At 53.8% G+C, this 11,943-nt stretch overlaps 3 protein-coding genes across 3 annotated transcripts; 2 read left to right on the forward strand and 1 right to left on the reverse strand.

Moving 5' to 3' along the window:
• Positions 1-1,506: 1,506 nt before the first annotated feature.
• On the forward strand, positions 1,507-4,174 carry CDEST_06442 (Putative N-end aminoacyl transferase, N-end rule aminoacyl transferase, acyl-CoA N-acyltransferase). Its single transcript, XM_062922601.1, has 3 exons — positions 1,507-2,044; positions 2,585-2,632; positions 2,795-4,174. Exons 1-3 carry the CDS (start codon positions 1,987-1,989, stop codon positions 4,051-4,053), a joined length of 1,365 nt encoding a protein of 454 aa, XP_062778652.1. The 5' UTR covers positions 1,507-1,986; the 3' UTR covers positions 4,054-4,174.
• A 2,201-nt stretch (positions 4,175-6,375) lies between these two features.
• On the forward strand, positions 6,376-8,030 carry CDEST_06443 (Putative Snf7 family protein; the record flags this gene model as incomplete). Its single annotated transcript, XM_062922602.1, has 3 exons — positions 6,376-6,731; positions 6,857-7,220; positions 7,345-8,030. 3 exons carry the CDS (start codon positions 6,376-6,378, stop codon positions 7,579-7,581), a joined length of 957 nt encoding a protein of 318 aa, XP_062778653.1. The 3' UTR covers positions 7,582-8,030.
• A 1-nt stretch (position 8,031) lies between these two features.
• Positions 8,032-11,694, reverse strand: CDEST_06444 (uncharacterized protein). Its single transcript, XM_062922603.1, has 5 exons — positions 10,941-11,694; positions 10,762-10,878; positions 10,428-10,703; positions 8,603-10,368; positions 8,032-8,542 (listed from the first exon to the last, which is right to left on the reverse strand). Exons 1-5 carry the CDS (start codon positions 11,154-11,156, stop codon positions 8,359-8,361), a joined length of 2,559 nt encoding a protein of 852 aa, XP_062778654.1. The 5' UTR covers positions 11,157-11,694; the 3' UTR covers positions 8,032-8,358.
• Between the last annotated feature and the right edge of the window lie 249 nt (positions 11,695-11,943).

Consider the following 11,943-nt stretch of genomic DNA (forward strand, 5'->3'; position numbering starts at 1 on the left):
CGAGAGACCGCTGGCTAGGGGCTGTTCTGAAGCCATTTTATCAATAGCACAGAACAGACCACAGAAGCAACAGACCACAAAAGCCCATCACTGACAACATGGAATTATATTGACACTGGCAGCAATTACCGAGTCTCACTGGTACGACGAGCAGCAACTGTCGATGCAAGATGGCCAGCCCATTGCTGCGCAACACTCACTGTTTTCCTACGTTAGCAAATGATCCACGAGCGCAGAAGCAGCAAAGATGTGTAGAAGTACAGGGCTAATGTCCATTTGATCGTGGCTCTTCCAAGAGCGATCCTATTGCTCCGGTTCGTAGTTCCGGGGCCTGCAGCCAACCATCCATCGTGGTCCATAGACTTGAGACGTTGGGGGGGGAGCATCCCACACCGCATCGTAAGACACTGCTACTGCACGACAACCAACTACCTATATTCATTGGTGATGAAAACTCAGGCTGTCTTGGTCCAGGTGTGCTTGGTTTGTGGGGGTTCATATTTCCACACAATGCCAGCGTGAGCCAACTTTGAACCTAGCAATCCCTTCGGTTTACATTTATAACCTTCTCTGCAATCGGCCGTCTCATCTCACAGTGATTGAGTACGACGGTGAATGGTTGGATGCTTCACCTAGGTAATTGATGTACAAATACAGCTGGCGGCCGAGCAAGCTTACCACGCAGACCTTCCCTTCCGAGGGGGACTTCTGACGGGTACGTACAACTTTTGGCTTCTCACTGTCCACCCGAACCTTAGGTAGCGTTTTGCTCTTTCCTTACAGAGCTGCCCCTTGAGCAGCAGCGACCTACCCACCTAGAAGCAGTCCAACAGGGTACAGCCTCGTCAACTTCACCACCTGCTGGATTCATCACAAGGTGCAGCTCGATATTGCGTCTCTTACTCTCTCTCTTCGTCGGTCCCTCCTACCTCTTGCTAACAACGGACACGGCCGACCCGACAGTCCTCTGTCACTGGCAGTCCGTCCAGCTCATGGGACCAGGCAGTACCGTTCTGCCACGCTATCGCATATCAACTTCCCAGTTAATTCATCGCGTCATTCTCCGATCCGACAGAGCCGCCGGCGCCCTATCCTGGCACCCAACGAGATTGCGAGCCTGATCATCTGCCGTGGGGTAACGGTGGCAGCTCACATTCCCCATGCTCTAGGCTCTGAGCTCCTGCATATCCGTGCCTCCATCATCGTCGTGTGACGAACCAGCAGAGACAGCAGATAGAGCGGCACAGCCCAGATCTCCTAGGCCATTCAACAGTCAGGCAGGCAGGCAGGCAGGCAGGCAGGCCGCCGCAATCTGGACTCGCAGGGCCTTTTCAGTGGTCAGGAACTGAGGTAGGTTAGGCGGGCACGTAGGCAAAAGCAACGTCGTCATACCTCCTCGCCCTGGGAGCTCCAAGGCCATGTTTAGATGTTGATTGGCCACTACAGACTACAAATATAGACCGGTCCACGATACTAGCAGGCCTCTTGGTATTCCTGAAGGCAAGACTCACACGCATCCCATCTGTTTCGCATCACAACCTGCCTCACTGCCCTGGGCGCAGGGCATGCAAGGAAGGTCACGCCCAACCGGCTGCTGCGTCGTTAAGGTGAAAAAAAGAACCGCCCTTTTGCCCGCGTTTGACGACTTGCCAGCCCCTCCTCCCTCCTTCTCAAGCTCCAGCGCCCCGCCAGTCCACCTCTCACTCCTTGTCCCAGCATTGTAGCGTGTGTGAGGTGAGGGTTCCGTCCACAAGTACACTCGCAACTTGACTCCGCAGCAACACAAATCGGACAACTCATCAACAACGTCCGACAACGAGCGATCCCTCGACCTTCACGCGCTACCCCTCTCCGCCAGGCGTTGCACATCAAGCAGCCTTGGGAGCATTTTATAACGGACATCAGCCATCATTCCGAACTTGAACAGCGCTAGCCGACCGGCTGCTTCCCTGGTGCCTTAAAGCGTCCAAGTAGCAGCAGACATTCATGGACGACACAAGCATGCAGACCCCTGGTGATGCACTGTCCTATATAACCCCAATTGGTGAGTCGTTCGTCTTGTTCTCTCCTCCAACCATCTGCCCCCGTGCAGCATTGCCCACCCGCTGTTGGCTTGTGGCATTTATGGGGAAGCTCCCGTCGACCTCACGCCACATGCACATTTGGCTTAGTTGCCCGTTTCCTGCGACGATCGATGTTACTGCAGCCCCTTGTCACACTGGCCCTCCGTATCTCGGATCCCGAGACGTCGGCCCAAGTTGGGTGGGGTACGCGATGGATGCGCCCGGCTGAAAACCCATGCTTTACTCGGCCTTCCGTCTTCAAAGTTTGGGCCGCCTTCTCGGCAGACCTGACGAAGAGCATGTTTGTATCTTCCACTGGTCATGTCCAAATATTCCTTGCCACACTCTCGTAGTTCGGGTGTACATGCCCGAATGCGCTAGGAGGGGATACCTCAGTCCTATGTAGATGCAACGAGCGAGCGTTCGTAGCTTTCGTACTCGCACCACCAACCTTCGTAAAGCAACGATGGCTTGGTAAACTATAGTCTCGTGATGTCCGTCTCGACTGACTCTTTGTCTAGGTTACTCTAACTCGTCCCGCTGTGGTTATTGTGGCCGTCAAGGCAAGAGTCAGTCAAAACGTGAATGCCATCCCCTCCCGCATCAGGGCGTGTTGCCGCATGTCATTATCATGTTGGCCGCACGTGGACTGGTCAAACGGTGATATGTAGCTGGCCACAGTGAGGAAACAGAATGCGAGCGGTTTACTGACATGAACCATCACTCTGCAGGCTTCTCCTACTATGCTAAAGCCACATCTCTCACACCCGAATACTACCAGACCCTGCTGGACCACTATTGGAGGCGCTCCGGGACGACCCTCTACCGGCCGGATCAGCTCCATGCGTGTTGTGTTCACTATACCCTCAGGCTGGACTCCACCCAGTTCAAGCCCACCCGGGATCAGCGTCAGACGATCAACCGCTTCAACAAGTTTCTAACGGGAGAGGCTTACACGAAGGAGGCGGCCCGTCTCCACCCACTGACACGTGAGCAGGCGAGGAAGCGGGATTCCGAATTTGATCTGATCGAGAGGGTTCACGAGGCCGAGTACGACTCGCTGCACATACCTCCCGAGCCTGCTCACGTCTTCACTGTCACACTGGAGCATGACGACTTCACCGATGAAAAATATCTGGTTTACGAAAACTATCAGCGCGTCGTTCACAAGGAGCAGCCTGGAGAAATTTCCCGGCGTGGCTTCCAACGTTTTCTGTGCGAGTCTCCCGTCGAGCGCAAGACAATTACGACGGCCGATGGCAAAGAGAAACGCCTCGGCTCCTTTCATCAGTGCTACCGATTAGATGGTAAATTGGTGGCCATCGGCGTCTTGGATCTGCTTCCTCACTGCGTCAGCGCCGTGTACTTCCTCTACCACGAGTCCATTCACAAGTATGCTCCGGGAAAGCTAGGCGCTATTCGTGAGATCGCCCTGGCACGCGAAGGTGGCTATCGTTACTGGTATCCCGGCTTCTATATCCACACGTGTCCCAAAATGCGTTACAAGATGGACTACACACCGCAGTACATTCTGGACCCAGAGACCCTGACTTGGGACCTAGTGGACAAACGAGTCACGGACCTTCTAGACAAGAAGCAGTACCTAAGCTTGTCCAAAGAGAAGCCGGATAGTCCTAGAAATGATGGCTTCAAGGAAACCGCGGAAAGGGCCATAGGAGGCAGCCAGCTTACCGGAGAAACCCCCATGAACGAGAGCGACGACGACGATGTGGATACTTTCCTCTTCAATACAGGCATGCCGGGTGTCATGTCTCTGGATGAGATCCGTTCCTTCGATCAGATGGACCACCTCAAGTTGCGTATAGACGGCTCCGGCATGCTCTTTGAGACAGGCGATTTGGTGGCCTGGCAGCGTCAGGATGTTGGGGCCAGCGGGTCTTTGAAAGCCGGCATCGCGGAGTTGGTGGCGGCTTTAGGGCCCGCTTTGGTGAATGATCTGGTGGTGGACTTTTGGAATCCCCGTCTGTGAGTAGGTTCTGTGGCATGGGTGGTGCGACTGTCTTATCAACAACGTCTGTGTACACTACGGCTCCGCCGCACCGGTCCAAATTTTTTACATTCCAGTAATAAATCGTATCGATGCTTTGAATGAACGTCTATCAAATCCACTACGCCCCCAATCTCATGGAGGGTATGATCTTTTGGGGCAGTGATCAAGTAGCAGACTCCGGTCGTGGCTGGTTTGCACAAACGATTTGTGGCTACATCTTTGGAGGTCTCTTGTGTTTGCAAAATTCGCATGCTGTATCGACACTGGTTCCCACGGACCGGTTTGTTAGTCCTCAAAGGGCTGTCGGGGACGAGGAAGTCAAAGTCACATTCTTCTCTCACTACCAGCTGTGCAGACCCTATCAATAACAAGAGTCTGCATCCTGAAGCCTGTTTTTCTTCATACCGGCCTCGTTCCAAGAGACCTTCGTTGTTTTTCTCATTCATAATTGCTCTTATTGTCCAATACCTCTTCCATCAGAGCTGTTTAGTCCTACACATGGCCAATTTGGTTGCTGTTTCCCATTATTCTAAGTTTATCAACATGTTGCGCTTGTGGGTGGCTTTCCTGAGCGGCGGTATATTTTTTTGATGTTATCGGCCTGCACTTTCCATATTGCTCGACCACTGTCGTAAGTTCCGCTACCAAGTACGCGTAGACAAATAGGGCTACTCGAATCTCACAGAAAGATATGTCTGCGCTTGTTACTGTTCGGCACAGTGTATTTGCTGCAAAGAGCAAGATCTTTATTTTCGGTGGCCTCCGCGGGATGTGATCAGTTGGTATGGTCTACTTTGCTGATGCTCTATAAACTTGTTCATTTGCTTTGCAATCTATCAGTCCGTTTATAGGATCGGTCTTGAATGGCAAAACTCGACAACTTTAAAGCATGGCATGATTCCAGAAATAGGGGGCATTCGAGTACACATCTCGTTTCAAATTACATTTCCCGGCACATCCTAAGTATATCATGCAGTGTAGCTCCATTCACTTAAAGATTTTATCTACAAACCAAGCGGCATGTTGGTCTTAGTGAGTTAGTCGCCGAACATAGGGCAGTAGATGATTCTGCGCCTCTTGAGCAATCAACTACCCTCTTCACTCGCTAGATCGACAGAGGTATGCACCTAAAATATCACGCAAGTTCAGGTACAGCTACTTTTTTATTTGGTGTCATCTTTACCATCTCTCGTCACGTGAGTTTGACGGCCCAGATCGCATGTCAATACGTCCCATTCATGTATACCCCATTAAAACCGAGACTTGACTACGTTGTTGACCACTCGGTGACTACCCCTATTCAACGAGTTCAAAGTAGTTTTATATTCTGCAGAACCCACTATGTGAGCCTGTAGCTTCCCGAATCGAGGGGGAAAGGGGCTGAGTGTCGAGTCAAAGGAGGCCGTGATGATAGATACCCAGATCATTAGTTAGATTAAAAGATGTAGAAACCTGCTAGCAAATATAGAGGGAAGTCTTAGAATCGTTCTATGTCGTTCGTCTATGAATACATTACCTAGCCGAAGGGGCCTACACGCCCTATTCTATAAGTTTGCGCCTTCCTAGCGAGGCAGCCACTTGCTCTAGCCACCTCGTCTGCCGCCTTTCATCCCATCCCATCTCATCCCGCCTCGCTAACCGCCCTCAAGGTTCTCAACCTACGAGGCACCAACGCCCTCCTTGCAATACTTAATTGCCAAATTCGTTAGAGAATATCACCAGCACAGGGGCGGCCCTTAGGCGTAAGGGTTCCGGTCAAACTGTGTGATATCGTCGAATCACTAAGGTCGAGAGTTCAAACCACGCCGCAGTCGTCAACCCCGAATTTTCGAGACCGCACAAAGTATAGCCTCCGCCAGGCGTGCGATGACCGACAACCACGACCACGACAACCACGACAAAGACCAGACGACAACGACAACCGACACAACAACCGACCGACACGACAATCCGCAAGACAACCGGCAACCGATGTCCCAGCATGTGCACCAGAGATGTAGCCCCTACCGGGGGGGTGAACTCTTTTGATATGCTAGACCTATTTGTTTTAACATTTACTATACACAGAAACAACGTAGTAAAATCTCTAGCCTACTAACTTTGATTAGGAAATAAATAACAAAAACTGTAAGGCTAATAGTCTTGACCTACAGCATTAGGCTCAGCGTATTGAAGTGTTGACGAGATGAAGTTGCGAACTGCGTTGGCCTAGCAACCTCTAAGTACCTTCGTATCTTTCCTTATGTGTTATCTTATCAACGACCGCATGGTCCCACCTCCTGACGCATGTGGGGAGTGACAATGACGAACCGCCGCTTCCCCAGCGGTCACCCCAGCCCGCTCTCCGTCGCAGCGTTGCGCCTCGAAACTGAGCCGGGTTCAGGCACGAGACCACCACGACCACCGCCAGCGTCCCTCCGTCACCGATCTCCGATCAGCGCCCGACCGCCGACGACGTCCGGCCACTCTGCATCACAACATCTTGTTCATTTCAGCACCCGACCCTACTTGGACTTCGAAAGTCTACATCTCGTCCCCTCTCCACGAGAGGAATCGCCGTTCCAAGCCCGCATAGCCTCCTCCCCTCCTCTCCCTTCTCCGACCTCGAATCCCCTCAAAATGGGTGGCAACGCGAGCAAAGTCACCGCCCAGGACAAGTAAGTCCCCGTCAACTCCTTGGGGCCCTCCGACCACCAGCGTAACACCGCATCAACAATGCGCGCATCCCAACTCTACTCAACCACCTTGATCCTTCGCCTGCTGACCAGCGCTTCCCCACCAGGGCCATCCTCGACCTCAAGCTCCAACGCGATAAGCTCCACCAGTACCAGCGCCGCATCACCGTCCTCACGGACAAGGAGACGGCCGTTGCCAAGCAGATGCTGGCCAAGGGCGACAAGCCGCGCGCGCTGCTCGCCCTGCGCCGCAAGAAATACCAGGAGTCGCTCCTCCAAAAGACCGACGCCCAGCTCGAGCAGCTCGAGAAGCTCACATCGTCGGTTGAGTTCGCCATGATCCAAAAGGACGTGGTCTTTGGCCTGCAACAGGGCACCAAAGTCCTCAAGGAGATACACTCGGAGATGGGCGGCATCGAGCATGTCGAGAAGCTCATGGGCGAGACAGCTGATGCGATCGCTTACCAAAAGGTTGGTCGTCCACTCGCCCTTCGGGAACGAACCCTCTTCTTGGAGGAACATGCGAAGGCTTGGCGCGGTGCAGGTCTTGTCTGCGTGAGAGACATGGTGCTAACAGTACCTTCCCACCTCATAGGAAGTCAGCGACATGCTTGGCGGCCGCATCTCGGTCCAGGACGAGGAGGAGGTCGAAGACGAGCTCGCCGCTCTCGAGGCCAGTGTCGCCGCCGAAGACGCTGCCCGCAACCCACCCAGACAACACAAGCTCCCCACGGTACCCGACACGGAACTGCCGGTGCCGGATGCGACAGAAGAAGAGGAGCCGGCAGCGCAGCAGCGCGTGCGGACGAGGCAGCCCATGCTGGCGGCATAGCCTGACTGTCCCTCTTTCTCTCTCCCCTCTATTTTATCTTCCTTCGCTATTTTCACTTTTCACAATTGCTTTTGGCGATCGGTGGCGTGGGCGGCGCTTCTAATTTTCAATGGAGAGCATTCCCGAGGTTTGGTTGCATTTTCAAGGAGTTGAGGTCGGGGCACGCCTTGTTTCTTTAACGACCTGTTGTTACCTATTCCCATCATCATGCGGCGGCAATACGACAATAGACAGGGTGCCGGGCTGGATATTTGTTTACTCTTCTGGATTATTCCAACCACGTTGCCCGACGTTGCCCGGTTTGTTTCGGAGTGTTGGGTTCAGGGCCACTAGAAACGCCCCTTAGGAGCTGGATTTATGCGAGCTGATGCTCACCAATGTGACGACACTTGAAACTGTAGTTGATGATAGTCGTCGGCCCACTTTGGAAAGAAAGAGTTTTACCAGCTCAGTCAAGTTGATGATTCTCTCTATTGCGTTGACACTGCCGTATTCCATCCAGCGGACCCACTGAATCGTGCTGTTCCTCTGCTAAACAATGACTGGAGCAGTTTTGCTCGTAAAGCTTGGGTATCAAAACCTAACAAAATCCCCGCATCCTCTGTCTCCTGAACGAAGAAGGGAAGTCCATGCCTACCGCCCAGGCAGGTTAAGGGTTCTTCCACAGAAAATGATGCTATTCCCTCAACGCCTCGTAAATGCTATCCTCCATGCTTAATCCGTTACCCATGCTGTGTATGTAAACTGTTGCAACCGGATTGCATATCCAGTTTTCCGTCATTCAAGAACAATCACGCCGTCGTCTGCACGTGGCCAGTAGCGCTGTGCAGGAGGTGGTGATGATGGTGGGTATTGGTCGAATCTGAACGGGTCCCCTCCCCGTAGCATCGGCCTCGCCTGTCGATGAACAGGAATACCATATGTTCCCTGCGATGGATGGTATTGACGATGTTCCATTGGCCTACACGGTTTACATTGTCAGTCTGAGAATCCTACTCCTCCATCAACGCCCAGAACTTACACTCCACCATTCGCAGAAGATAGAAAGTCGCCCTGTACAGCCCTCTCGGGTCTGAATCCCTCGCCGTGACCATGGCCAGGTCCATGGTATGAAAGTTCAGCGGGGAGCGGTCGCTCGGCACGCCTCACGTAAACGGCTTGTCCAGGAACGTCGACCGGCCGGAACTGAGGCATATCATAGGCCCGATGATCACCAAAAGAAGGCCCAGGGCGGGCGACAGGGCATTCCCTGAGTCTGAGGAAACCCTCCTCTGCCAGCCCGTTTCGTTGCTCTGTAGGGCGATCCTCTCGCAGACGAATGAAGCCCTCATCCATGGGAATGGGCTGGTAAACTTCCGAACCATCATCATGTCTGGGGCGGCGAACGGCCAGTATCTCGACACCGGGCCCGAATCTGTCCCTGGCACTTTCGCCCGTGCGGTAGGCTGTGCCTGGATGGACGGTCTGGTCCTCAATCATAATGGGATTGGCCTTCTCGCCAAGAACCCTGTCAAGTCGCCCGTAATGCTCTTCCTTGTGCGCAATCCTGTGAATGTAGCCATGTGGTCTAGCAGAACCATAATCCCGTACTGGCTGATGGCCTGCCGCTCGAGTGGTATCATGTGGCACACGGTGAATTGACATCTCAGGGGCTCGAACGAGGTCCTGGTCTCTGGCCGAAGGTCTGGCATGTACGGAATAACTCTGTTGAATCTGAGGTCGGTGCAAGTGGCGATCTTCTCGCGCAACTGGGCCACGAGGTGGGGAGTTCAAGCGGCATTGCAGATCGTCACCCCTGCGATCCGTGTACTCCACCATGCCACGAGTATAGCGTGATGGAGATCGGATAGAGTCGGGGGACTTTGGCTCAATAGAGGGATGTAAGAAGTCTTGCAGTTGGTGACTCTCCGGTGACCGAGCGGTTCCATGATTCATAAGGCCACGGCTGAGAGTGTTGCTAGTGTCATTTACCTTTTGCATTGTGGAACTGGATGGCAAATACAGAGAGCGCATAGGATGGGACCGCGCCGCATAAGCACCGTCCATATGCTGCCTGTCTTCATACAAGTTGTTGCCGAACTGGCCAGGGAGAGGCCTCGCCTGCGGATACGGATGGCCGTCATCATTTACAGGAGCTCTGTTGTCGACAGGTGCAGCAGGCCGGCCGTGACTTGCGGAACTGTCCGCCATACCTGGCTGGTCCGAACGACAATCGGGGGCTCTTTGCCTCCGCATGGCGCTATCCCAGGCGGCATCCCTGGCAGCCTCGTATCGGCTGAAGTTGCGCTCACGATGATTAGCGCGTTTGCGCGCCCTTTTGGCGATTCTCTTAGATGTTCCGGGCGTCGCATGGGGCACTGGGGACCCCGGACGGGATAAAATGGCCGTCGACAAGCGTTTGCGGTGGCTGGCAACATTCTGAGATGCGGCTGGCGCCGACACTCTGCCAGTGTTGTGCGGCCTGTCAATGAGTATCTCTGATGATTCGGAGTCGGGCTCCTCGCCCGATTCCTCATCATCTGAGTCGTCAGATAACACCACGACTTCGCGAAGAATCTCGTCAAGCTGATTGCGGCCGTTCTCGTCGTCACCTCGCCACTTGACAAGGATGTCCAGGCAAAGCTGCTCCGTGGCTCTTCTGGCATTGTGCCAGGATGTCTCCCTAAGAAGCTCGTCATATCTGGTGTGGTTGTGCCGAATGTGCGCCAGGACGGCAAGCTGCACTCGCCGTGAAAGAGAAAGATCCTGCTGCAACCCTACGACCAGGTCGCCTTTGAAATGTCTCCCCTGTGATGATCTGTCAGCGCCCCCCGTCGTCCTCTTACTACTCTTGTGGTTCAACCAACTTTCTGGAAGGCATGATCGATGATTTGTTGTCGGTCGGTGTTCGGGATCCGGGGGAAAAGCTCGCGCAACGCGGCGTCCGCCTGCTTGTCGATTTCGTCTTGGCCGTCGGGAATTTTTTCTACCAGCCCACCGTCTCCTTGCCCGATGAGTTCGGGGACGTAGACATCATGCAGCCCAAGCTCGGCTAAGGCCCGGTCCACGATGTTTTCGCGAATGTGATACCCGACTCGGTGGATCTGGAGGCTTAAGTCCGATGCATCTTTCTTGGCCTTTGTCTGTATCCCGCGTGGTGAGCCACTGCGTGTGTGCGTCACGGTGGTTAATATGCCTTACCACAATATAAACCGAAGCGCCCAGCTCTCTTGAGATGTCCTGGCATCGTTCGGTCAGTTCAGGATTCCCAATGGGAATGTACCTCATGCCGGGTGGCGGGTCGGTGTTCGTTGTGTTCTGATCGGCGATGGTTAGTCCGACGGTTGATAGAGGCTGAGAATCTCGCCCCGAAAGCGTACCTCGAGAAGCAACGGCTTCTTCCTCTCTTTGTTCTCGATGAACTCGAAATAAGATTGATGCTTGGTGTTGGTGATCGCCTTGACTGGTTTTGCGGCGACAAGCCCTGGCGGCAGCGGCGCGCTGCGGTCAATGGGCTTGCTGACCTTGCCAGCTTTCTTGTGTCGATCCTTGGCCGCACCACGAGGGCCAGGCTGTGTACGTTTTTCTCTCCCCATGTCTGATGACTCCCTTTGTTATCAGCTTACCATGGTGGTCGAGGACCAAGCAAGAATTTCTAACACTGTCCGTTCTCTCTCCTTTTTTCTTTTGGAGGAAAAAAAAAAGGATGATAAATGACAGTTAGTGAGGATGACGGCGGCAAATGTCTTGCACTGAAGCCAACACGCAGAATGGTGGTCAAGTCAAGTACTGCAAGCCAGAAAAGGCGCGCCTCTGGTGATGTAGTAGCACCTTCTTCCCGAAGGCGTCGACGACGTCAGCAAGTGTGCTCTTGCTGTCGTACGAAGAGGGAAAAAAGCAGTAGTCACGCAGGGTGTAAGGTAGGTAGTAGTAGACAGCAAAGAAAGTTCAAACGTCCAGGCGGCGGCGGAGATCTGAATCTGCGACTCGTCGTCAAACAGGTGCAGCAAGGACTTGTTGCACTTGGGGGAAAGGCGCGCGGGCGATGCTTGGATGCTGGATGCTTTGAAAGCACAAGGTCACAAGTCACGACTGGACGCCGGGGCTGGTTGAGGCAGAGTAGTGTGTTGTTCGGGTTCTGGAAGAAGATGCAGAGCCGCCCAACGACCTGGGTCGGGTCGCAACCTAGAGCCTCTAGCTTATCGCCACGTGACGATAGTGGCGGGGCCTTTATGCACAAGCTTACCTAGGCCGCGGCGGCAGAGGCAGGTGCCGATGTTTCGCTTTGCCTATTGGCGGGTGCACCGAGTACGGCTCACCGAAGCGTTGGTTCGCAGCCAGTCCTTCGGCATACTAGAAGGAGCTGGTGTCACCCGAGGATGT

The sequence above is a fragment of the Colletotrichum destructivum genome, chromosome 4 (genome assembly GCF_034447905.1).
Source record: "Colletotrichum destructivum chromosome 4, complete sequence".
Classification (NCBI taxonomy): Eukaryota; Fungi; Ascomycota; class Sordariomycetes; order Glomerellales; family Glomerellaceae; genus Colletotrichum; species Colletotrichum destructivum.

Coding starts and splice junctions, on each gene's coding strand:
- CDEST_06444 (XM_062922603.1), bottom strand. CDS start 11,156: ATGGGGAGAGAAAAACGTACACAGCCTGGCCCTCGTGGTGCGGCCAAG. Junction 10,704..10,761: donor GCGCTTCGGTTTATATTGTG/GTAAGGCATATT, acceptor CGCGGGATACAG/ACAAAGGCCAAGAAAGATGC. Junction 8,543..8,602: donor TCTTCTGCGAATGGTGGAGT/GTAAGTTCTGGG, acceptor TAAACCGTGTAG/GCCAATGGAACATCGTCAAT.
- CDEST_06442 (XM_062922601.1), top strand. CDS start 1,987: ATGGACGACACAAGCATGCAGACCCCTGGTGATGCACTGTCCTATATA. Junction 2,045..2,584: donor GTCCTATATAACCCCAATTG/GTGAGTCGTTCG, acceptor CTCTTTGTCTAG/GTTACTCTAACTCGTCCCGC. Junction 2,633..2,794: donor TTGTGGCCGTCAAGGCAAGA/GTCAGTCAAAAC, acceptor ATCACTCTGCAG/GCTTCTCCTACTATGCTAAA.